The sequence below is a fragment of the Manacus candei genome, unplaced genomic scaffold, assembly GCF_025592945.1.
Source record: "Manacus candei isolate 608988 ecotype Guabito, Panama unplaced genomic scaffold, ASM2559294v1 h1tg000037l, whole genome shotgun sequence".
In the NCBI taxonomy this organism is placed as follows: domain Eukaryota; kingdom Metazoa; phylum Chordata; class Aves; order Passeriformes; family Pipridae; genus Manacus; species Manacus candei.
This window is the reverse complement of record NW_026138085.1, coordinates 1,797,275-1,822,653: the sequence shown is the minus strand read 5'-3', so window position 1 is coordinate 1,822,653 and position 25,379 is coordinate 1,797,275. Positions and strand designations below refer to the sequence as shown.

General features: G+C 56.0%; 2 protein-coding genes across 6 annotated transcripts in view; one reads left to right on the top strand and one right to left on the bottom strand.

Annotated features, from left to right (window-relative positions):
* Window positions 1-10,178, bottom strand: part of HDAC3 (histone deacetylase 3) — a 14,365-nt gene extending 4,187 nt beyond the window's left edge. Inside the window, exons 1-9 of the mRNA XM_051793814.1 lie at window positions 10,039-10,178; window positions 9,676-9,758; window positions 4,161-4,303; window positions 2,910-2,991; window positions 2,700-2,756; window positions 2,549-2,604; window positions 547-680; window positions 215-295; window positions 55-128 (exon numbers count right to left, since the gene is read on the bottom strand). Of these exons, the coding sequence (XP_051649774.1) occupies window positions 55-128; window positions 215-295; window positions 547-680; window positions 2,549-2,604; window positions 2,700-2,756; window positions 2,910-2,991; window positions 4,161-4,303; window positions 9,676-9,758; window positions 10,039-10,093 (765 nt within the window). The 5' untranslated portion in view covers window positions 10,094-10,178. The remainder of the gene's footprint in view (window positions 1-54; window positions 129-214; window positions 296-546; window positions 681-2,548; window positions 2,605-2,699; window positions 2,757-2,909; window positions 2,992-4,160; window positions 4,304-9,675; window positions 9,759-10,038) is intronic.
* On the top strand, window positions 9,782-25,379 carry RELL2 (RELT like 2). 5 transcript variants are annotated; one of them, XM_051793808.1, is made up of 9 exons: window positions 9,782-9,856; window positions 14,496-14,781; window positions 15,478-15,691; window positions 17,270-17,335; window positions 17,413-17,476; window positions 17,780-17,962; window positions 22,383-22,941; window positions 24,505-24,547; window positions 24,840-25,379. In XM_051793808.1, exons 3-8 carry the CDS (start codon window positions 15,484-15,486, stop codon window positions 24,544-24,546), a joined length of 1,122 nt encoding a protein of 373 aa, XP_051649768.1. In that variant the 5' UTR covers window positions 9,782-9,856; window positions 14,496-14,781; window positions 15,478-15,483; the 3' UTR covers window position 24,547; window positions 24,840-25,379. The 5 variants fall into 5 exon arrangements, with proteins under 5 accessions (XP_051649768.1, XP_051649769.1, XP_051649767.1 ...); XM_051793807.1 differs by lacking the exon at window positions 14,496-14,781 and adding an exon at window positions 11,070-11,198 and having other exon boundaries at window positions 9,791-9,856; XM_051793809.1 differs by lacking the exon at window positions 14,496-14,781 and having other exon boundaries at window positions 9,788-9,856.

The following is a 25,379-nucleotide window of genomic DNA, read 5'->3' as shown; positions in this document are numbered from 1 at the left end:
TCCAACCTACAGGCTCCAAAAGGGATGGCTGTGTGCAGAGCTTGGCCTCCTTACCTGCAGTACTATGCAGGTGGGCTGGTAGTAATCTACCACCTGGTTAATGACTGGCTGGAAGAGGTGTTTGTAACCTTTGGAGAGAAAGGTAGATCTGTCATGGCTTTGGAACAGAGGACCAGGAAACACCTGGGCAGGGGGAAAGGGCAGGAACACCTACTCTGGTCATCGATGCCGTCCCGCAGGGGCACGTTCAGACAGTAGTAACGGCCACTCTCTGCACCCACCTCATACATGTCACCTGCAAAACAGGGCACTCACAACAGCTCTGACACTTCACAGGGATGGAAAGGCCAGATCAGGCCTGGGCTGAGTCTCTTAACTTAGTTAAAACCCCTCCTTCTTACAAATAACTACAGTTCTGTTCCTGTCTAATCGCTTCCTCCCACCGTTTCTCCCTGCGGCTCTGATTTTGTGATTTACCCTCTTCTACTCCAGCAAAGCTTCCAAAGGATTCTGAAGCGAGCCCACACTAAAAAGGAAAACACATACCTGTCCCAGGAAAGAAATAGTTGCCATATTTGTGAAATGACACTGTCATGACACGGTCTGTCAAGTAAAAAGCCTCCTGCACCCCGTCCCCGTGATGGATATCGATGTCGATGTACAGCACACGTGGGTGATACCTATGGAACACAGGAGGAAAAACAGCACCCACCTGAGCATATCATGCTTTGCATAGGAGGCATTTGTCTGCAGTCAAAACACACTAAATCATTTCCTTCTGATGTGCTTGGCAATCGATATTTGAAACGTTTCCTTCTGATGTGCTTGGAAATAGATATTAAAAAAAAGGGGTTTTCAGATGGGGCCTTGGAAAGCACATGATGAAAATAACTTGTTCTAACCACCTGGGGGGGGTTAAAAAGTTGCAGGTTTTTGTTTCCAACATGCCCTTGGTTAATCTTTGAGAGCTGCAATGATTTTAATCATACCAGGAGATGAAAGGCAAGGAGGAGGTGGGAACACTCATTTCCTCCACATGCCAGAGTACTGGAGCACTCTGTCCCAGCTGGTGAGCACCAAAAATTCCAGGCTGGATTAAATATGCTGTAGAAGCAGCCAGAGACACAGAAAGAGGGTGAAGAATGGGAATTCATCACCAGTAAATGCTCCAGGGTAATGGTCAAACTGCTGCTGTGGAGCACTGAGACACAGCCTTGAGCCAGCCCCAGCTCCAGAGCTGCCTGCTCAGCTGGAGAGAACTTCTCCAGCTTTTCCCAAGGAAATGCTGCACCTGGTCAACCCCCAAAAAACAGGGGATCCATGCCAAAACCCTCAGGGAGTGTGGAGGGCCCTGGAAAAACAAGACAACACCAAGACAGAGAAAAGGAGTGTGTGGTTCGTGCCTTGGAACCAGGGCTTTAAAGTGCCTGCAGGGATCTGAGCAAACTGGCTGATGGTCTTCCAAGACAGACACAAACTACTTAAATTTCCAAGATTATTCATCCCACAGACAAATGGCAGCAAGGAGAGAATGGGGATGCATGGACACAGCCCTTCCACACTGGGAAAGGGAGAAAGGGACCTTTCTGTACTCCCACGGTGGGAAGCAAACCCAAAATACAGTCCTCTGCTGCAGAAATGGTTCCTGGAAACAGGGAAGAAAAGGATAGGGACATATTATCATCTCCCATGAGGAGGAACTGGGCTGTATTTGAGGCCTCTGGTGTATGGGACTCGTGTGAGACTAGAAAATGGGTGTGCAGAGATACACAGGGAAATCCTGAGGTTCCAAATGTGGGGCAGGGATGACAGGCAGAGAGGAAGGAGGTACAAGAAATCCAGTACATCCCATAAATCTGACTTTGAGAGCAAGTAAACTTGCCACCAGCCATGTAACTGTTGTCTGGTCAACTCCAAATCCTTTACAGTTCCAAAACAATTTGTCTCAGATTCAACAACAACTGAGAGCACAAAAAAAAACCCCAAAACAAAAGAAACTAAACCAGATTAATTTAAGAAATTGAAGGTATTTCTGTAACTCTTCCTCCCATTCTGAATTTAATTTTCATTTTTTGAAAACCAAAATAACTTGACTCTTTTCTACTGAGAGCAAGTGTCCTTTGATCATCCCTGTGTAGCTCAAGTCCTGTTCTCCACCCAATCAAGCAAGTCAAGAAAGATTTGAGTCGTTTCTCTGTCTCCAGTGAGCCATAACATGCATTTCCCTACAAAAGGCTCACTGTGGCAAAAAGGCTGAGGCTCAGGAGACTCTGAAATGAGTCTTTTACAGCTGGATGAGAAATGGGGTGGAAGAACTCCTCTGTGTCCCCAAAGCTTCATGCAACAACACTGAGGCAGATACTCCAATTCTCCAACACTTCCTTGTGTCTAATGAAACCAGGGGGGAAAAAGAATAATAATAATCAAGTTTTGGGGCTTCCTGGATACCAGAAAGTCAAATGAGGTGTAGAAGCAGAGAGAGAACAGTGAAGCAGCAGAGGAAAAGCACAACCAGGTAGGACAGGTCAGTCCTTGCCCGCGTCCTTACTTGAGCAGCTCCAGGATGCCGATAACGATGTCATTAACATAACAAAAACCAGAAGCCTGCGAGAGAGAGAGAAACCCAAACAGGGTTAGAACGGGACCAACACAGAGCCCAGGCCCCAAAGACAGAGGAATCCACAGATTTGCCTCATTACCTCGAACTTCTTGGCATGATGGAGGCCCCCTGCCCAGTTTATGGCGATGTCACAGATCTGAGAAAGGAAAGAGAAGTGAGTTGAAGGTGATAACAACGACCCTGTACCCTCTTGCTCTCTGCACCACTTCCACCTGTGGCCCCCAAACACCCTTCTGGCCTTTCCTCCCATGCAGAGCTCCATCTGTGTTCTGAAAGCTCAGCCCCTTACCTTGTTGTTCAGTTGTGTTGCTCCCTGCAGGGAGGCCCCAGTATAACGAGAGCAAAACTCAAAGAGGCCTGGAAACACTGGGCTGGAAGAGAAACCACGATTCAAACACACATCTCACCCCTGCCCACTTCTCCAGAGCAAAGCCAGCAATAAAACTGTCCAGGGATATTACCTGAGCAAGAGCAACACCCAGTTCTCTGTGAAAGAGTTAATTTGGGATCACTGTGACCCTGCAGGTGAGAGAGCTGGCTGCAAACACAATGGGAAACTCAGGGAATGTGATAACGATTCCCAAAGCTTCCAAGCCAGTCCTGAAAAGGCTCCCCTGCTCCCAAAACGTGCCAGAGTCTGTCCTGCAGCCCTGCTGGGATGTGCCCAGAGCTGGGACATGATGAGAGACCTGCCTCAGGAGAGGGGAGGATTGCTGTGGTCCTGCACTGGCTCCTCTCTGGCTGTGTCTGGAACATCGTGGAACCACAGACTGGTTTGGGTGGGAAGGGACCTTAAAGCTCATCTCACTCTACCCCCTGCCATGGGCAGGGACACCTTCCACTAGCCCAGGTTGCTCCAAGCCCTGTCCAACCTGGCCTTGGACACTTCCAGGGATGGGGCAGCCACAGCTTCTCTGGACAACCTGTGCCAGGGCCTCACCACCCTCAGAGCCAAGAATTTCTTCCCAATATCCCATCTAACTCTGTCCTCTGGCAGTTTGAAGCCATTCCCCCTTGTCCTGTCACTCCAGGCCCTTGGAAATGGCTTCTCTCCATCTTTCTTACAGCTTCTTCAGGTACTAGAAGGCCACAATTAGGTCACCCCAAAGCTTCCCTTCTCCAGGCTGAACAATCCCAACTCTCCATCCTTTCCTCCCAGCAGAGCTGCTGCAGCCCTCTGATCATCATCTTGGTGCCTCCTCTGGACTCTCTCCAGCAGCTCCATGTCCTTCTTGGGCTGGGATCCCAGAGCTGGAGGCAGCACTCAAATTATTAACAAAGATAATTGAACTGGAGGCTCTTCCAGAACAAGTAGAGCCAGAATCTGTAACCCAACAAGCCAAAATCTAGATTTAAAAAGCAGGACTGAGCCATCTCAAGGAAAGGAATCAAGGATGTTCCGTGATCTGACACACCCAGGAAGGACACACTCCTCATTCTGGTTAAAAACAAGCGAGAAAAGGGACATTCTAAAAGAGCTTTTGGGACATGAGCAGAGCAGGGACCCCCTTTGGGACTGCAGGAGGCTCAGGGCACTCACCAGTCGTCGCCCACGTTGAAGGCATTGAGGCTCTTGGTGAAGCCCTGCATGTTGTTGGGACTCACTCTCTGCAGGAAGTCGATGTAATCCTCGGAGTGGAAGCGGCACATGTCGTGCTGGGACGCCTGGTATGGCTTGAAAACCTTCCAGACACAAAGACAACACTTATTTCCCAGCTAAAGTCGTGTTTGTTTGGGCTGGAAGAAACCTCCAGCCCAGTGACCTGCACGAGGTACATTAAAAGCATTCCAACACTGGCTTCCTGGTATTTGTGTTCTTTTAAATTCATCAGTTGTTCCATGAAACTTTTTCCTGCCCTCTTTCAGCCACAAACCCATCTCCAGCCTCTCCTGACTGCAGCTGTTGCTACGAACTCTCCAATACCCCCCCTCCTTGGGAAGGAGCAAAACAAATGGGCCAAGGCCAAACCACAGCTCTTCCTTCACTGGGGGGTTTATTCCCTCTTCAGTCACCAGCTTTCCACTATTTTAAGACCTTGATCTAGGGGGTGGTTTCAGTCCCTCTGGCAGATCTGCCTGGAATGGGCTGATAGGTCCAAAATTGTTTGGTGAAAGCTCCCGAACAGATGGAAGAATTGTGTAAGTCCTGTTTCCTTTGGAAAGGAAAATGGTGAAAAATGGTCATGGAGCTGGATGGACTCAAATTCAGGATCTTGTGACAACTCAGCCTCGCCAGTTTGGCACTGAGGGCACATACCTCAGTAGAAGGGAGGTTAAAAATTAACACCATGAACTTGGGAGAGCAAATTAAATCGATAAGAGATCTTTTTGGTGTCTCCCAAATTCTCTTATTTAAAGCAACCACTTCACAGGAAAAATGGGACATGGAAATAAAAGCAAGATGCACAAGCTGGTCTCCAAAGGGAAATTTATCACTGCACCAATGATCCTGTTTCCTGTTCGTTTTTGGAGCCACAATACACCCAGACAAGCCCATCCCCTCCTCTCCTGGTGTTTTCCACAAGGATGTGGAGTTTGTTGTTTGCATTCCCCAGGAGGGCTCCAGGAATCCAGAAAGTCCATGAAATCAAACAAGACCAAACCCAAAGCTAAAGAGTCGCCACAGAGAAGGAATGGCTCTCACTGGATATCCAGAGGCTCTCTTGGACAACAAAAAGTAGGGAGAGGCGATTCAAACAGAAAGGCAGGGAAAAAAAATAGACCAAAATCTACCAAAAAATAGACCTAAACCTGCCTCCTTCCACCTTTCACCCAGTCCCAGCAATCCCACCCACCTTCCCAAGCTGGGAAAGGTGGGAAGAGGCAAACCCAGCCTGACAGGATAGCAGCCTTTTATTTGGGGGAGGCAGAGAGAGCAGATGGTGCAAGCACAACACAAAAAGTTAACAGGGCTTTTTATAATCCCAGCTGACCACAATTCCTGCTTTTATGTGTTCCCAACTTTGCCAGTCACTGACTGTTCAGGATGAAGCTGCCTCTGAGGTTTTCAGGTGGAAAATGTAAATCCCAGAAAAAGAGTTTCAAGACTAAAAATGTGGCAAAATGTAGAGCTCTGCCCACTGCCTCCCTCAGACATGGACTTGACCTTTAAAAGTGTTATGTCTGAACATGGATTTGTTGGGTTTTTTTTGCTGTTCCTGCAAGGAAAAGCCCAACTCCAGGGAAGATATTTGTGGAAGTTCACACATTGACAGGAAAAATCTGAAAGGGAAAATCTGCAAAGGCTCCCCAAGTGCTGCAACTCCACCCAGGGCAGTGGTCACCACACTGGATGTGATTTCACCAGGGAATTATATTAATCAGGAAAGGTTTTCTCATGTTTAAACATGCCCAATTCATTTCATACATTGCATCCCTACAGCTCCCTGACAGGAGGGTGGAACCAGGTGGGGGTAGTGACAGGGTGAGAGGAAACGGCCTCCAGTTGCACCAGGGGAGGTTTAGGTTGGATATTGGGAAAATTTCTTCACTGAAAGGGTGGTCAGGCCCTGGCACAGCTGCCAGGGAGGTGGTAGAGTCATCCTGGAGGCATTTAAAAGCCATGTGGATGTGGCACTTGGGGACATGGGTTAGTGGTGGCCTTGGCAGTGTTGGGACAATGGCTGGACTTGATCTTAGAGGGCTTTTCCAATCTTACTGATCTTATGATCAAGGAACTGGTCCATTTTAGCACCTTCCTTTAAAACTTGACACTGGGCTTTGGCTTTGGGACAGCTGATTTGTTGTCTCCTTTCACTGAGCCCACAACTCTCAGCACAGAGCAGGTCCAGCAGTGGAAGAGCTTGAACTTGAGCCCATTCCAAACTCCAGGCACTTGTACAGAGCTGGAGACAACAACCAAGTTCTGCAGCTGCAGATTCAGAGCAGCTCAGACCCAGCTTTTCCCTCTGCCCCTCTTGTATTGGTTTGGCTGAGCAGACTTTGGCCTAAGAAATAAAAAGCAGGAAGATTATACTGCACACACACCCCTACAGGATTTGGGCACCTTGTCCTGCCCAGACACTGACCACATGGAGTCATGGAATCACAGAATGCTCTGGGTTGGAAAAGTTTAGGATCATCTCATTCCACCCCCTGCCATGGGCAGGGACACCTTCCACCATCCCAGGTTGCTCCAGGCCCTGTCCAACCTGGCCTTGGACACTTCCAGGGATGGGACACAAAGGGGAAGGAGGGGGAATGTCCTACATCCCTGACAGATCAGAGCACTGATGGTTTGAGCCCTTCCTCTTCCTCCCCTCCCTGTGTGCCAGCTCTGCACAGTGATGGCTCTGACAGGGGCTCCTCAGCTCTTTGACAGGGCAATTCCCATGGAAACACACTGTACATGTGCATCCCACACAGGGACAGCCAGACAATGAAAATCCAGAGGTGCCTGGAGCTGTAGCCTCCTACATTTACACCACCATTCCAGGCACAGGTCCTTCCCCAGGGCAAAGGGTTCACAGGCTGTGGATCAGATAAGCTGACCTGGGACTGTGCCAGGCAGGAATTAAATCAGTTCAAAGCTCTGATCCCAGCCCACTGAAAACAGGAATCAGGAACAGAAGATAAAACAAGTTGCCCCTAACCCATCAGCAGCTGCTGGTGGCACATTCTGCACCTCAGAATGGGAAAACCCCACCTCGGAATGGGAAAAACCCACCTCAGAATGGGAAAAACCCACCTCAGAATGGGAAAAACCCACCTCAGAATGGGCAGAATGGTAGAAGACTTTTACTATTCTCTGCCCAGAGAAGCTGTGGCTGCCCCATCCCTGGAAGTGTCCAAGGCCAGGTTGGACAGGGCTTGGAGCAACCTGGGCTAGTGGAAGGTGTCCCTGCCCATGGCAGGGGGTGGGACTGGATGGGCTTTAAGGTCCCTTCCAACCCCAACCATTCCAGGAGTCTATGATGATCCCATTCCTGCCCTGATTGTGTATCCTGAGGCATTAATCACCTGCCCCACCTTTCCTGAGAGCTTTTCATTTGCTCTGTGCTGTGAGAACAGGCAAAGAAGTGCACAAGGATTCCTGGGAAAGGAGCATGGCTCATCCCACTGCCAGCAAGAGAAGGAAAACACTTCACAATAAAACACTGCACCTTCACAGTGGTATTCCCTTATCCCAAAACCAGCTCATTTCCCAAAAGATGGAGGATTAAGTTTTCCTTTTGACTGTCACTCTGTGCTGATCATGTTTTAGCAGGATTAACACGTCAGGTTTATGGAAGGGAAAATCTTTCCAAGAGCCAGGAGTGCCCTGGGCTGGGAAAGCTGGGTGGGCTCTGAAGGGCAGGTGGGACAAACACTGCTCAGGAAGGAGAGGGAGGAGGGAAACCCCTTGGGGCAACAAGGGGAATTAGGAAGTTTCTGGAGGACTTGTTTGCAGCTTTACTATTCCATGATCACACTGGTCATGGAATGGTTTGGGCTGGAAAAAGGAATTTAAGGATCATCTCGTTCCAACACCTTCCACTAGCCCAGGTTGTTCCAAGCTCGGTCCAACCTGGCCTTGGACACTTCCAGGGATCCAGGGGCAGCCACAGCTTCTCTGGGCAACCTGTGCCAGGGCCTCCCCACCCTCACAGGGAAGAATTCCTTCTCATTATCCCATCTAACCCTGCCCTCTGGCAGTGGGAAGCCATTCCCCCCTGTCCTGTCCCTCCAGACCCTTGTCCAAAATCCCTCTCCAGCTCTCCTGGAGCCCCTTTAGGCCCTGGAAGGGGCTCTCAGGTCTCCTTGGAGCCTTCTCTTCTCCAGGTGAACAATCCCAATCCCAGAGGTCCCTCCCAGCAGGTGTTGCAGACACAGAAATGCCCCACTCAGAGCCAGGGCACTGTCCCAGCCCCAGGGATGGCACTGTCACCCAGGTGTGACCAGGGCACTGACAACCAACAGTGGATCCTCCAACCCAGCCCTGGATGCTCCAGGGGGGGCTCAGGACAATGGGAATGCCTGAGGCTGCTCCAAGCCTGGTCCTGCTGGGGCAGGAGTGGGGCTGGAGATGGGGAGGGACACAGCAGAGCTGTGACCAGCCCCTGACAGGGGGGTGTTCATGTGGGGCCCACAAGTGCAGTGAGCAGCTCAGTGCTCAGCTCAGCACCTCTCACATGTGCTGGAGCCCCAACCAACCACCACAGACCCCAGCCCCAAAACCTCCTGTCCCAAACCCTCAAGCCCCTTGTCCCAAACACCATCCCAAACACTCAAACCTCCTGTCCCAACACTCCTGCCCCAAGCCCCCGTCCCAAAAACCTTGTCCCAACACCCCTGTCCCAAAAACTCATAACTCTCTGCCCTAAAACCCCCTGTCCCAACACTCCTGTCTCAAACTGCCCTGTCCCAAATCCTGAAGCCCTGTCTTAAACCCCTGTCCCAAACACCTTGTCCCAAACCCCCATCCCAACCGCAGTCCCCAACCCCCTGGCCCCAACAGCCCCGTCCCAAATTCCCATCCCAACACTCCATGTAAGCACCCGTCTCAACACCCCTTGCCCCAAACCTCATCCCAAGCATCCAAGCCCCCTGCCCTAAACACCCACCCCAAACTCCCTGTCCCAAATGCCTTATCTCAACACCCTGTGCAGACATCCCTGTCCAAAAACCCCTTGCCTCAAACCCCCTCCCAAGCACCCAAATACCCCGTCCCAACCCTCCTGCCTCAAACACCCTGATCGAACACTCCTGCCTCAAACACCCTGATCGAACACTCCTGCCCCAAACTCCCTACCCCAAACTCCCTACCCCAAACTCCCTACCCCAAACTCCCTACCCCAAACTCCCTACCCCAAACCCCCACCTCAACACCCCCACCTCAACACCCCTATCTCAACACCCACTCCTCAACCCCCTGCCCCAAATCCTCTGGCCTCAAGTCCCCTGCCCCAAACACCTTGTCCCAACACCCCGTGCAGACACCCCTGTCCCAAACCTTCAAGTCCCCTGTCCCAAAGGCCATGCCCCAAAGGCCTTGCCCCAAACCCTCATCCCAACACGCCGTGCCAGCACCCCTGTCCCAGACCCCCTTAGTTCCCTGCCCCAACCCCCCGGCTTACGATCATCTTCTTGTAGAGCCCGTAGTGCAGCACCAGGCTGTGGGTGAGCGCCAGGCGATGCGGCTTCATGGGGTGCCCCGCGCCTGCAACGGAACCGCGCGGGGATCAACGGGGGGGCGAGACCAAACGGCCGCACCCGCCGGGCAGGGCCGGGACCCGCGGGCACCGCGGGACGGGACAGGTCGGGAACGGGGACAGAGGGACGGGGAGAGGGGCAGTGGGGAATGTGGGGGAGAGGAAGGCGGGGGGGGTCTAGAGGGGAACACCGCTGGGCTGGGGCACACCCTCGCCCCCCGAGCCGGCCCCAGACGTTCCGCCGCGCGGCCCCGGCGCTGCCCCGGCCCCGGCAGGCCCAGCCCGCACCGTAGTGGAAGTTCCCCACGTCCGGGTCGTAGAAATAAGCCACGGTCTTCGCCATGGCGGACAGGCCGCGCTCCTGCTTACGTCATCACCGCGCGACAGCCGCGCTAAGGGAGGGGCTGACGGAGGGGGTGGGGTTAAGGTGGGCAAGGGGCGGGGCTAACGGGATAGGGGCGTGGTTATGGAGAGGGGGCGGGGCCAAAGGGCCCCCGCGGCCCCAGTGCCCGCCTCCCGCACATCCCAGTTCCCTCCCGGCTCATCCCAGTTCCCTCCCGGCTCGTCCCAGTACCCTCCCAGCCCGCACACCGGCCTCACAGCTGCCCCTTGTCCTGTCCCTCCAGGCCCTTGTCCAAAATCCCTTTCCAGCTCTGTTGGAGCCCTTTTAGGCACTGGAAGGGGCTCTAAGGTCTCCCCGCAGCCTTCCCTTCTCCAGGCTGAACAATCCTGATCCCCCAGCGGCTCACCTGATACCTGCCTCCCAGTCACCCCAAATGCCCACAGTGTCACCTCGCTGCCCACTAGCTACCCCCCCACAGCTGCCTCCAGGAAGCCACAGCTGTCCCCAGTTACTCCCAGCTGCTCCCAGTTACCCCCACTTGTCTCCCAGTCAATCTCAGCTGCCCCCCATCACCCCCAGCTTCCCCTAGTTACCCCCAGTTGTCTTCCAGTCACCCCCAACTGGACCCCAGTCACCCCCAGCTTCCCCCAGTTACTCCCACGTGTCTCCCAGTGCCACCCAGCAGGGTGCAGGTCCTCCCAGCCCCGAGGTTGGCAGGGAGAGGGGACAGGGAGGCACCGAGGGCAGGGGGAGGACAAAAGCCAGGTGGGAAATTGCCGACTGGGAAGTGGCTTCATGTGGAATGGGGGAAACCTGAACCTCAGCTGGATGTAGGCAGCAACTGGGAATGAGCAGGTGCCGACTGGGAACGGTGGTAAAGGTCTGTCCCCTGGGGGCTGGAAAGAACAAAGTGTGAATGGAGCACCCAAAGGCTTGGGAAGGGAACGAGCTGAAATCTGGGCTTGGTCCTGCACAGCATCCTGCCCGACCCACTGGCGTCTCAGAGAGGAGCAGGACCCCCAAGGGGCACCCCAAGAGCTGGCTGGGAATGGAGACCGTGGCAGATGGGCACTGGGATGTTCCCTGGCTTCTCAGAAGATCCCGGGTAATGAATGTGCAGGAGGGAAATACTTGGAAGTGCAGCAAGGGGGGCTTCCCACGTGTGGTGGGGCAGCAAGGTGACAGTGGGATGATGTGGAATTTTGGGTGTTGTGCTGGCTGCAGATGGATGAGAGAATATGCCAAGGTGTGAGTAAATGGTGGGATTATTAAATGAAACTTCTGGCTGGCTCTGCCAGTTCCTGTGTGGGTTTCCATTCGGAATACCAGTTCCTGAGCATGGAGCAAGGATCATAGGATGGTTTGGTTGGAAGGGACCTTAAAGCTCATCTTGTTCCAACCTTCAGAGGAGACCCAGGACCCCTCTGGGGTCACTCAGAGCAACCACCCAGCACGGTGGGCACCGAGTCCAGCACCCACCACCGGAAGAAAATTTAAAGGACTTAAATTTAAAGGATTTAAGTTTAAAGGATATAATTTTAAGGGATTTGAACGTGCTGCACAACACGGATGTGCTGGGAACTCATGGAACACGGTGACGTCTCGGTGTGACGGTTGTCCTGTCACTGCCCCTCAAGCTGCTGCCACCAGATAACGCCCAGCCGGGGACACGGAGCCACCCGGGGAAGCACGTCCCAACACCCATCTGGGGGAACGGGGTGAGGAAGGGAGAAACACATCCCTGCTTCCAGCTGGGATCCCTCTGCTGGCTGACCTCCCTTCTGGAGGCTGGTTGCTGCTCCGGGCATCTTCACGGCTCTCGGAGCAGAGCAAGGGAAGCATCAGAGCGGGATATTTTTAGATGCACTTTGTGCTCAGAGAGCAAAACCACACTGTGGTTTAACGGCCATCAGCTGCTGGGCATGTTGGGAAAGCTGAAATAAGGGCTCAGGATTCAGGGAGATGTTGGACACCATGGGATGGAGCAGCTTTGCAGACACGACGGCGATTTTTGGGCTGAGCATCGCAGCGGAGACCCCCGGAGGAGCCTGCCTGTGGGATTCCAGGATCCGGGCAATCCAGCCTGTTTAGCTGCCACGTGGACAGTCAGCGGGGCCGGGGTGGCCCGTCCCCTGAGCAGGTGCATTCCCATTGTTTGTGGGGTGACATTGGCTCCGATGGCTGCGGAGGAGGTGTGGGAAGAGAGCGGACGAGAGGTAATGTGGCACCACAGTGGGATCAGGGCTGGGTGAGGGATGAGGGGACAGGGACAGAGTTGTCCCTCCACTCTCTCCTTGGTCACTCTGTCCCTCCCTCCTCAGCCACCTTTTGACGTGGAAGCTTAAAATTTAAGGGCTTCCAGGCAATGCCATGAGAGGGACCAGAGCCTCCAAGGACCCTCAGGATTCAGGCCTGGGAAGGCCCAAGTGGGTGACCCGGGGAGGAAGGGTGGGGGATGGTGGTACTGGATGCAGTGGGCAGGCAGGAAGCAGGCAGGAAGCAGGCAGCTGCCTGTCCCAGACATCTGGATGGACTGTCCTGTGTGTCAGCTCACGCTGTCTTTTTGGGGTCACACAGGGTGGGGACAGGAGCTGGGATGGGGTCAGGAGGGGACAGAGGATGCAGAGCCCACACTGGAGATATCATGAGCATCCAGCCCGTGGCCACGTCCACACCAACCTAACTTGGTTTGGGGCTTCATCCCATGTGGAGACCATCCCCACTGGCCAGGATGGACACGGCAGCCTGCTTGGGAGGGAGAGCTCAGCTGTGTGGATTCATGGCTGCCAGGCTGGCAGCTCTTGGGGCAGAGAGGAGCCCTGGTGCCCTTTTCAGGTCACCTGTGAGGGGCTGCGTGGGACAAGGCTCGTGGTCTGACCACTGACGTGCTAACGGGATTCCCAGTGGGATGAGAACTGGGAAGCTCTGGAGGGATGCTGAGACTGAGGTGGTGGAAGCAGAATGGAGACTGGGAGCACACGATCCCTGATGGGAGATCAGGAAGAGAAACTCTAAGAGAAACTGGGATAACCTGGCTGCAGAGCCAGGAGAGACCCCTCCTCATCCTGGTTCACCCTGTGGAGGCCAGGATTTGTCTCCAGGCCGTGGCTGCTGTGCCATTCTGTGCCCCTGAGCTTGTGGAAATGCTTTGACTCCAGGGGCTGTGGGAAAATGAGAGTCTTCCCTCGAAGTGGGGAGTGCTGAGCAGCTCGGGCTCGTTATGCCCGGCACGGCTGGAGTCTGGAAAGGGGGTGGGGTGCTGGGAGGGGGGTGGGGTGCAGCAATGCATCGGGTGGGCGGGAACGCCCAGGAGGAGAAAGAGCGATTTATTGTGCAGGACAGCGTGTGTGGGCACGAGGAAAAAAGCTCCCCATGACTGCACCCCCTCAGGGCTCTTCAGAAACCCAGACCTGCCAGTTCCCCCTCTCCGAAGAAACAAGGGCAAGGAGTAAACTGCCTTTGAGGTTTGCTTTTTGAGGTCTTCACCAGCGGAGACTCCCGTGATGTGGCAGCTTGTTGGTCCAGCATTTGGGGATCTCTCCTCTCCTCTCCTATGGCCCAGCAATCCATGGCAGGAGGAATAAGTGTTGCTGCCTGTGGTGTTTTCCTGCCGTAGATGGTCTCTCTTAGGACCTGTCTCCCTGCCAGGACAGCAGACAGATGGGTGGCACCTATGGTGTGGTGACCTCATGAAGTCCCAGTGATGGAGGAGGCCCCTGAGAGGTGACTTTGTCACCTGTGCAGAGGGACAGGAGCCCTCAGCATGGCACAGTGGCAGCCTGGAGGGGTTGTGGGTTGTCTCAGGGCGATGCAGAGTGTGGTGGGATAATTCCCACGAAGGAATGTGTGTTTGGATCGGTGCTCAGCTCAGCAGAGACGGGGTGGGAGGGATTTCAAGGGTTGCGTGTGCTCCTCAAGGTCTGGGAGGAGAACTGGCAGGTGGGTGAAGGACAGAGAGGAGCAAACCTAATGTGCAGCAGGAAAACAGGGCTGGGTGAAGCCTCCCAGACTGAGGATAATGTGGTGGAGAGGAAGGTTGTGGGACCATCACAGCTGGAGTTTTCAAATGGCTTAACCACCCCTTTTTTAGGAAGGAGGGAGAGACAGGGATCGCCCTGAGCTCTTTTCCCACCATCTCCTCAGTGCTGTGATCCCAGTGTGGGTGTCTGCACCCCTCTACCCCTGCTCATGCTGGTGTGGGGTCGGTCCTGGTCTTACTGAACCCCATTCCACCCTTCTCCCTCCCGTCGCCAGGGCTCAGTGCGCTAAAAATCACGGAAAGGAAGGTGGCAGGGGAATTCGGGGCTGGCACGCGTGCGGGCGAGGTTTATTCACCCCGGGGCGGGCAGCAGCTTGGCAGCGCCGGCTTCCCTGAGCAGCGCTCCTGCTCGTCCTGCTGCAGCCGCCGGCATTTCCCTGAGCTCCGCTCCGCACCTTCCTCCGCCGAAACCGCTTCGGAGAGATTTTTTTTCCTGGGATCGGGACGGGCTGGTGCTCTTGTGGCAGAGAGCGGCAGAGAGCGGCGGGCAGAAGCAGCTGGCTCCTTCCCGGGGAAGGCAGGCAGGGAGCCGGGAGCCGGGGGCCGGAGGATGCTCGCCGCGGTGCCCGTCCGCGGGGATGCGGGGTTGCTAGGAGGCAGGTGAAGGTGAAGGTGAAGAGGAGAGCGCTGCGGAGGACCGCAGGCCCAGGTACCGCCGCAGTGGGGCTGGGGGACAGCGGGGGGGACCCTCTGTGTGCCGGGAAGCGGAGCCGGCGAGCGGGAAGGCGAGCCCTGAGCCCTCGGGAAGGGAGCCGGGAGCGCCGGGGGGAGCCGGGGCGGAGGGAGCCGGCTCTGTCCTGCGGGAGGACGATGCGGGAGATGCCGGCGGCTCGGCCCTCCACCAGCCCGGCTGCCGCGGCTCCATCCCCGCCGCTGCCAGTGCCGGCGGAGGCCCTCGGCCGTGAGTACCGAGGGCTGCGGGGGGAGCGGGGCGGCGCGGGAGGATGCTCAGCCATCCTCAGGCAAGGGCGAGCGGGGGATCGCCGCCCGCCGCAGAGCCCCGGGCAGGCCGGGGCACCGGTGCCCTTGGGAAGCCGCCTGCAAGGGCCAGGGGAGCGCCGCAGCCCGGGGCCGGCGGGCCTGCGGGGACGCTGCCGCCGCTGCTGCCCTTGGGATGCCTCTTGCCGGGTCCGTGCGGGGCAGCAGTGTCCTTGGGACACCGCGCCCAGACACCTCCGGCTTGTCCTCGCCTCCCCGGACCTCGCGGGGCAAGAGATGAGCCCCGGGCAGCCCGCCCCGAACTGGGAGCTGGCTCTTGCCCGGCAGGAGGGAGAGGAGGATGGGCACAGGGACCCCGCTGGGGGGGAGCACCGGGAGCTCTGAGCTGCCTTCCCCCTTCTCCTAGATCCGCATGTCAGACCAGAACAGCACCGACGATGGGGAGTCAGACCCCCAGCACAGCCTGTCTATGGTCTTCCTCCTCGTCCTGGTCTTCTTCATCATGGGGCTGGTGGGTTTCCTGATCTGCCATGTCCTGAAGAAGAAGGGTTACCGGTGCCGGACCTTCCGGGACGATCTTGACCCAGATAACAAGGATGTGCTGGCAGAGCTCCAGGACAGTGAGTGCTGGGGCCACGGGGGCTTGGGGGGGCTGCCTTTTGTCCAGCATGGACTGGTGCTCCTTATACACACTTCTGGGATGTGGGATGGGACTGGGAGAGTTACCTGTGACGTGTGGCTGGGTTGGGAAAAAGGGATGGAGAGAGTGTTCCCTGGGGATGGGGAGTGTGTGGCCCGGGGATCCCTCTGATCTGCTGGCTCCACAAGCTGGCGGTGACAGGGAGGTGGGAGCCAGTGTCTGGCTCTTCCTAAAGGAACATTACCACCAAAAGGTAATTCTGATGGACCTGCTGAATTCCCAGTGCCTGAATTATAATCCATGCTCCCCAGGCAGGGATACAAGGTGTCACCTCTGCCCCTTCAGCATTAGGAGGTCTGGCAGGGGGCCAGCATGGTGCTGGTTTTGTCTTCTTCCAGTCCCTGCTGTGCAGGCCAGAGGAATAGGGATATTTCCTTGATCACTGTGCTAGAACGGGACCTTTAGGGATTTTTTCCCATTGCTTCAGGCCACTGTAAGTTGCTCTTGGGTGGTTGGGTTGGGAAGTCACTGCAGCATCGAGCGTGGGTGCAAAGTAGAGCCCGGCCCAAGTTGGTTTCATGAGTCTCTGCCGAAATGGGGAAGGCACATTCCTTCAGCTGCTTCCTTAGCTGGAAACAGCCACATGGTGCTGCATAACTCCTCCAGCTTCCATGTGCCTGGGAGGATCAGCACCTCCTGCTGCCGTTTCTCGTGCATGGGGGGGAATGTGACTCCTCCAGCTCACCCACAGATGCAGCAAGAGCTTCCAGGTGTCCACAGATCTGCTTCTGTGGCTCTAATGACCTGGCTGTGCACGACATGGAGACAGTGAACCTTCCAGGATTGGCTTTGCCCTCTGGAGATACCACAGCCCTGGGAAACATCTCCATGGACTTCCAGGACCATGGTGGCAGCCCTTGACCATGTTCTTTGAGGCAGCTGCCTGCCAGACCACAGCTCCAAAGAGCTTACAGGAACAGCTAACACAGCAGACTGTGCTGAAAGTCCATCCTTCCAGGCCTCCTGTCTCCAGCAGTGTTCAAAAGCAGGCTGTAATAAACGTTGGAGAGGAATTCCACAAGCAGAGCAAGCATCAGTCAAGTTTCCCCTCTTTTAAGCTTCTAACAGTGTGCAGCTCTGGGGCTTTCTCCATCAGAGGTGTTTTTTCTGTGTTTAACAGGCCCCAGTGGGTTTGTTTTCTGTGAACATGTCCTGTTTACCCTTGGAGACTCGAACACTCTCAGCATCCTGCATCCAGATGCTCCTGGGCTGGACTGTCCCTACAAGGAGCCTCCTCTTTCAACTTTCTGGGACCTGCTTCCCATTCATTTCTCCAGATGTTCCCCAGTTCTGAAGGAGTAACACAACCCCCCTCTCCCTGCACACACAGCTGCTGGCTCAACCATTTCCTTTCCAGGGTGAGGGATCTGGTGTTCCCCAGCATAATGAGGAATATGAGGCTTCTCCAACCTCTCTGTGGTCGTGGCTGCTCCTGGGGAGAGAACTCTGAGCAGAGCCTCCAAATCGCAGCCCTCAGTGCCCCGTTGTCTCTTTTCAGATGAAGAGGAGGAGCTGAACGAGGACACGGTGGAGAAGATCGTGAGATGCATCATACAAAACGAAGGTGAGCACGCCCATGGGCCGGCCTGGAGCCGTGCTGACCACTTTGGCTGACACATCCCTGTTTTCCTCTCTCTTCAGCAAATGCAGAGGCTCTCAAGGAGATGCTGGGGGAAAATGAAGGGGACGTCCCAGTGCCAGTGAGGTGAGGGAAGCCAATAGCAGCTTGTGGCTGATGCAGAGTGGGGGAGAAGCAGCCTCTGGGTATCCCTTTGGTCTGGACACTGCAGCCAGTCCCGTTCCAGCTGTTACAAAGCATCTTCCCCATGAGAAGTCTTGCTCTCCTGAGGGTTTTCAGGAGTGCTTCACCCCACTGGCAAGGGTTCCTATCCTCAGTGGAGGTCCCTTCCAGAGCTGCTGCTCCCAGTGCTTGCTGCAGTGGGGCTGCACCAAGGTTGGGATGACTCCTATGGATAACATGACCTGTCATGTCCTTTCCCTGTTGCAGCCTTTGTCCCCACAGCCAGGATGGGGGCCCACCACACCACCACACGGTGCACCTGGGCTCCACACAGGCCCCCTGCATCCACTGCAGCCGCAGGAAGAGGCCCCCGCTGCAGCGACAGGGACGCTCCAAGGAGGGCAAAGGCCGGATGCATCCTGGAGAGACCACCGTCTTCTCAGTGGGCAGGTACTCAAACCAGCTTTGCCAGCCATGGCCCTGATGGAACAAGCACCATGGGCTCTCCTCAGTCCCCTAATTCCTGTCCCCTTCCTCCCCTGCCCCAGGCTGGGCTCCCTCTTGCTCTTCCCTGCTGAGATGCTTCAGCAGCAGCTCTGGAGCTGGAGGTCCCAAGGACCCAGGTGGCTCTTGCACCTGGAAATGCCTGTGGTGTGTGGAGGGCTGTGATGCACCCGTGGCTTCCCTCCTTCTCTGGGAAGGTGACTCAAGCCTGGCTTTTCCTGCTGAGTCAGTGCTGGGCACAGCCCCAGGTCCGTGTCCTTTCAGTCTGCTGTCCCAGCTCCATTCAAGCAGGGCTCCTGCTGCCCAGCTGGGGGCTTTAGGAACCTCCTCAGGAGGAGAAGGAGGGGGCAGCGTGCCCCAGGTGCAAGTTACCTCCTACCACCACCAGAATGAAAGAGTGGCTGTGCTGCCCCAGGTCGTTGCCTCCAATGGTGTCTGTAATTAGATGACACAGCAGGAATATAAGAATAGGGGAGTGCTCCTGATACTTCCCACAAATACTTCTCCAGTCCCCACCTGGTCTCACCTCAAGGGACTTCCTGAGCTTCCTGTGGTCTCTGTGTAATCAATAATCTGCAGGACAGTCTCTAGGCTCGCCCAGGTTGCCCCATTCCCGAGCAGAAAGGCTTAGGAAAGTCTCCCAGGGCTCAGCTCCCCACAGCAATGGTGACTTGCACAGGGTGACAAGCAACTACCAGTCCCTGGATGGCCATGCTGGTGAGGCACAAAGCTCTGTCATGCTCAAATCCTGCAGCAGGACTTCATCCAGAGAGTGAGCCTTGATAAAGCTGCATGTTGTGGTCCAGAGAGACAGTCCTTCCATGGGAATGCTGAGCCAGAGTGGACATGGAATCATGGAGTGATTTGGGTTGGAAGGGACCTCAAAACTCATCTTATTCCAAACCCCTGCCATGGACAGGGACACCTTCCACTAGACCAGGTTGCTCCAAGCCCCGTCCAACCTGGCCTTCAACACTTCCAGGGATGGGGCAGCCACAGCTTCTCTGGACAACCTGTGCCAGGGCCTCACCACCCTCCCAGGGAAGAATTCCTTCCCAATATCCCATCTAATCCTGCCCTCTGGCAGTGGGAAGCCATTCCCCCTTGTCCTGTCGTGGGGGTTTTTCCACTGTCAGACCCAGGAGCTTCAGTAGGGAGGTCCTGGGGCTTTATGGGGAGCTGGAGAAGGGGGAGACATGCTGGATCTCCCCATGCTGAATTCCAGCTCAGATCACATCTGGGGACTGACAGCTCCTGGTGTTCTGTAAGCCAGGTCTCTGCACAGTTGCGTATTCATGGCTAATTCATTCCCTGGCTGGTGTCCAGCTCCATCCACTCCTCCATGTCCTTTGCCCAGGCCCTCCCCAGTCTCCTGTCACTCACCTCTGAGTGCCAGAGAAGATGGTCTCCTTTCCTAAAGGCACCTTCCCTCAAATCTTGGTTTCTCCCCTTATCCCTGTTCATATCCCATGTCTCACCAACCTTCTCCGCAGGACAGTCACTCCATTTCTCCAAGGCTGTATTTTAAATCCCCAGTCTCCTCAGTACAAGGGCCTATGTGGCCACGAGGTACAAAACCACCTCCAGATTCTGCTTCTTGTTTCCAGACTGACCCCATCTCTTCCAGATCTTTGGTGACTTTCCCAGGACTGTCTTTGCTGTGTCTTATTTATGACAAATATCTTGACTGCACGAAGTACCTTGACTCAAGACTGACCATACATAAACCAGCTTCTTTAACCCACCTCTTGGATTAAAGGCCCAGCCTGAGGTCTTTTTCTCTTTTATTTTTAGTTTTTTTTTCCCTTGGACACTGGTTGAGAGTCCAGCCCCCTCCTACATGGACTGAGTCCTGGTCCTGGTAGTCACAGGACACAGGTCGTGGCTGAAGGACTGGAAAGGATGAAAACTGTGGAGGTCCACCAAGATCACCTGGGGCTGGAGAATGTGGCATGTGAGGAGGCTTTTTTAGCCTGAAGAATTATAAAGGGAGGGTCTAATTGTTCTCTAACACTAGCCAAAGGGTGGGCAGAGTTTAAATGAAGATGGAACAAGACTCTTCTCAGACACGCACAGGGTAGGGCAAGAGGCAAAGGCCATAAATTTCAAGAAAAGAAAACCAGAAAAGACAAAATGAAAAGCTATTTCACCATGAAGTGCAGACCTGGGACAGGGTCCTCGGGGTGGAGAGATCTCCATTCTTGGAGGTTTCCAAAACCTGACTGGATGGGGCTCTGGGCAAATTGACTGAGGGTGGAAGGTAGCCCAGCTTTGAGCAGGGGATGTGACTGGAGACCTCCTGAGGGCTTTTTGCCCCTAAATTATTCTGCACTTCTGCAGCAATCTGGAGTGCTGCTGATCTGTACTTTCATATCACAGGATGATTTACCATTTCTCTCAGGGCTTTCCCTAAACCAGCTGTTGTCAGTGGCAGAGCTCATCCACCAAAGCATCTGAATCTGACTGCCTGTCCTCAGCCTGATCAGCCACAGTGTGCCACATCCTACTGAATCCAAAGCCTCAGTGATGCTGATGAGGCAGCCAGCCAGAGCTCTCTGCCTTCCCCTCACCAGCTGGAGGTTGGTTACGTTACCTCTCGTGTCCTCTCCACTCCAAACCTTTCCTGCACTTTGAATCCATTCAGCTCTTCCAGGCTGACATTGCTCAATGGCATCACCAAGACATGATCCTGCCACTTGTGCCTCCTCCCAGTCCCTCTTTGGGACCAGAACATTCTTTGGTCTTCCCAAATCGCAGTGCTGGTGTCTTGTCTCCCAATACCTGGACAGACCTGAAAGGCCACATTTGCTGCTGCTTGGCCTGACCTGAGCAGACCTGTGGGTACCTTGTCTGGAGCTGGAGCATTTTTCCTCTTGACCCTTCCAATCCTGAGCAGCATTTCTGACCATGCTGAGGGGTCGGTGCTGTCCATAGGCTGGTCCTCAACCTGCTGGTGGTCTCCATCCCACCTGGCACCTGTCCTTATCTCTCAGACCTCTCTGCTCCTCCCTTCAAGAGCTGCCACTCTTGACCTTTGGGTCTTGCTCTTCTTTCAACCCCAGCAGGGCTTGAACTTTGCTGTGGAGTTGTGTTTTGCCCTGATGCTGTCTCACAGCTGAACCTCAGCACACCCAGGGCTGTCAGCAGCTTCTCCACGTGTGAGCCAAGTGCAGGGAGAGCGGGAGTGGGTGAGTCACGGGCTGCAGGAGGTCCCTGTGGTGGGATTGGCGTGCTCTGGCTGGTGGACACCAGCTCACCATGGAAGAGATTTCCTGTCTGCTGGTCCAGCAGTGGCTGGCAGTGCTTGTGAGGAGGAGTCACGGAGTGAGTCACAACCAGCTGGCTCCCAGATCAGTTTACACTACACTTGCCTACACTTGACCCCTTACAAGCTCAGGGAGTTGGGGTTGTTCAGCCTGGAGAAGAGAAGGCTCCAAAGAGATCTTACAGCCTCTTCCAGTACCCAAAGGGGCTCTGAGAGGCTTTGGATAAGGGCCTGGAGTGCCAGGACAAGGGGGAATGGCTTCCCACTGCCAGAGAGCAGGGTTAGATGGGATATCGGGAAGGAATCATTCCCTGTGAGGGTGGGGAGGCCCTGGCACAGGTTGCTCAGAGAAGCTGTGGTTGCCCCATCCCTGGAAGTGTCCAAGGCAAGGTTCTACAGGGCTTGGAGCAACCTGGGCTAGTGGAAGGTGTCCCTGCCCATGGTAGGGGTTTGGGATGAGATGTCTTGAAGGACCCTTCAAACCCAAACCATTCTGTGATTCTATGATCCCTAACTTCACTCTACTCCCCATGTGAAATATTGCATCACCTCTGATTCTAAACACACCCCTTGAGCTTCTGCAGCTGTTCTCCTGCCCACCTGGGAGCTCTGAGCTGTTACCTGGTCGTGGTGGAACCTTGGTGAACCACCCAGGTACCATCTGTCACTCCAGGGGATGGTGCAAAATGTACTCTGGCAGATTTTAGCTAAACAGCTCCTCCTGAGTTGTTTAGCTGCCTTTTCTCCCTGTACCCAAATCACTGCCAAAACCTGTCCCTACCCTCACTTAGGGCACACTGTCACCCAGGCTGTGTTTCAAGCATTTCCAGCAGCTGTGATCCATCTTCTGCTGAGAGGACACGCTGGGAGGGTCTGCACCAGCTGACATCTGGATTGGACTCTGCATCCTTCTCTTTCTCTTTATTTTGCTAAAAATGCAGGGGAAAATGGGGTTAAGTCAGTGTGGGCACTGCTAGAGCAGGGGTGGTGCTGAGTGGGTCTGAAATGTTGGAGATCCGAGGCTGGAGGTACAGGCAAGCCGGGAACACAGCTGTGAGAGAGGAGGGGAAGGATTTTGATCTGCCCTGCCCCCCATTCCAGGTTTCGCGTCACACACATCGGGAAGAAACCCGCTGTCCCAGAGCAGCAGGACGGCCCCCTGCCCGACGGCAGCCGGGAGCTGAGCACGGAGGAGCTGGAGCACAGCAGCGACCGGCTCCAGCGGGAGCGGGCCCTCAATGGGACTGTCCCCACGGGGGGCCTGCAGAACGGAGACATCCAGGGCGGCAAAGGTGTGGAGCAGAGCCTCTCCAACACCCCGGCCCCCAACACACCAGCCAGCTCTGGCACTCGCGACAGCCGTCGAGCGGGCGCGGGGTCCGGCAGGGCGGGCTCGCCGCAGGATGCTGGCACTGCTCCCGGGAGCGTGAGCCGCCAGAGGAGGCTCCTGAGCCATCCGGCCCTGGGAGGGTCGAGTCCCAGCATCCCGGGAGAGCTGGCGCGGGAAGGAGCCGGCATGTGCCTGGAGGAGGTCGGACTGGGGTCGGCAGATGAAGTGTCGGATATTCACGGGAGCCTGAGTCTGCACGAACAGGCTGAGGAGGTGGGGAGAGACGACAGCAGCAGGAGACAGCCTGGAGCGGAGGACGAGGAGCAGCAGGTACGTTCCTTCTCTTCCTTGTCCCCGCGTGGTCCCCTGGGCTGGAGGGGATTGCTTTTTCCCACCCATTTTCCGTGTCTGAGGCACGTGGAGTCACCATGACAGGTCCCACCCTGGTGGTACCCGTGCTTCAAGGGGAGCAGGGGATGCTGCAGACCCAGCTGCCCCTCGAGCAAGGGATGTTTTCCTCTGTGGTTGAGCTCTTTGGGGATATCCATTTCAATCTTGACTTGGTGGAGCTCTACCACACATGGTGTCCCCAAAACTGCAGCCTCAGCATGACCAGCAATGAACAGGCAGGGAGAGGTATCTCTAGGAGCCTTTCTTGCCCTGAAATCTAGGGAGTTGTGAAGCCAAATGGTTGGTTTTCCCTGCTCAGAGAGGAGAGCTCACTCTGCCTGAAGCTCCAGCACCCTGGTATCTCCCAATCTTCCCACCCAACCACCTTGCTGGAGGAGCCAGAGAGCTCCAGGGTGATGACATGGTTTGCTTGGCCACTGGTGGCCCCCAATTTGGGGGATTTGCTCCCTGAAACTGCCTCTGGGATTTTAGCAGTGAGCAAACGATGCAGGTGGTGGTGGGAGCAGACACCCAGCATTTCACTCACACTCACAACATGGTTCTGCAGTTGGGGTAAGATGATTTATGTGGAAGGGGGCTGGGGAAACACCCCTGGTGTGATGTCAGCAGCCCCAAGAAGTGGCCTTGACTCGCCCCACAAAACCAGCATGAGGGCACTCCTGTCAAGTCCGAAGTCCTCGGAAGAAAAAGGGAGTCAAACACCTGGGTAAAATTCCTGGCATGCTTCAAGGCCAGGGGGATCCCCTGGGGCTGGCTCTGCTGGAGTTCCACGGGCATGGCACATACCAAGAGCTCTTGGCACAGGCTGGGATGGGGAGGGACTGGGTCAGCGTGGGAGAGCCCTGGGAAAAGGTGCCTGGCTGGATGCCAGCCTAAGGAAAAAGGATCCCACTGTTTTACTGTTTCCCTCTTTGCCTTCTGGTGTCCAGGCTGGAAGGTTTGAGCTGTTTCATGGAGAAGGGCAGCCCAGGGCAGCCAGGCACGATAGAGCTGATGGCTGCAACCATTCTCCAGAGAGCTGGAAAGGTGGTGACAGGTCCTTCCATGGCTCAGTACACCTTGGGTGATGGCTGTGGTACCTCTGATCCCTGGGGAAGGGCAAGCCCAGGGACACGGTGATGTGTGTCCCCTCTGTGGCTCCAGACTCTTGCCTTGGACCCTGCATGTGGTGTTGAGGTGCTCCAGGACATGGGGTCCCAGGAGAACGGTGATGGGACCTCCTTGGGATGTTTGTCACTTGAACCCTCCCCCTCAGTCCCAGTCAGGCCACCACAAGGGTTGTTGGCTGCTGCTCATCACGTCCTCCAGGCAATAGGGAAGGGCAGAGGGGATGTGTGGGCTGTAGTTGCTCTTGGAGACTCAGTGGGGTTCTGCCCACTGGCCCAAAGGTTGCTGCTGTGGCCAAGGGAAAGCTGGCCCCCACCCCAGCACCCTGCCTCTGCTGACATCCCTCCCCATGCACATCCCTCCTCCATCCCACAGGAGCCCAGCGCCGCGGAGAAGGACTGGAGATCAACGGTGTGACGTGAGTGCTTTGTCCCTTGTCCCCTGGGGCAACGTCCGAGGTGGGGTGGGGTGAGGTGGGAGGGCGCTGGCAACGTCCCTGCCCTGCTGGATCACAACTTGGTGATGGAGACGGAGAGAAGGCGAACCCCTTCTCCAGGGGGGTCGGTTCCCAGCGCTCCAGGTCCCGCACGGGCAGGACCCCATGCCCAGCCACGGGCAGTGATGCCAGCGGGCAGACACGGGCCTGGGGGCGGATGGGGGGATGATACGGCTGGTGGGGCCAAGTTCTATCCCGCCCCTCTCCCCCACAGCTCCTCTCCGCTCCCGGCTGGAGCGTGGACAGGAGGCGCGCAGCCCCCGGCCCCCACGCCGGGCGGGGGGCTCTGCCGTGGGGCAGCCGCGGGGCAGCCGGCCCCGGCCCCGGGTGGGCAGCTACGCGCTTGGCATGGCCGGAGCGACGCGCCGGCGTTACCGACAACCGCGCTCGGCGCCAGACCTCATCCCATTGGCAATAGGTACCCGATCCCACCCACCGCACCCGCCCCGGAGACCCCCCCGGGGGGCGGGCGGGCAAGGCAGGGGTAGGACAGCACCCTGTCCCCGCCGCCCCCCCGGCCCCTGCAGCCCCCCCGGCTCCGGGGCAAGGATCAGAGCGGGGGCTGCAGCGAGGGGCGGGGATGGAGGCAGCGGCTCGGGCCCCCCCGGGCGGGGGGCAGCACCCCCCCACCCACCCGGCACGTTCACTGCAGAGCACAGCCCCCCCGGGCACTCCTGCCACGCAGAGCGGGCACAGGCACAAATCCTGCACCAGCGAGGGACCCCGCCGGTCCCCGGGGGATGCTGGCGGAGAC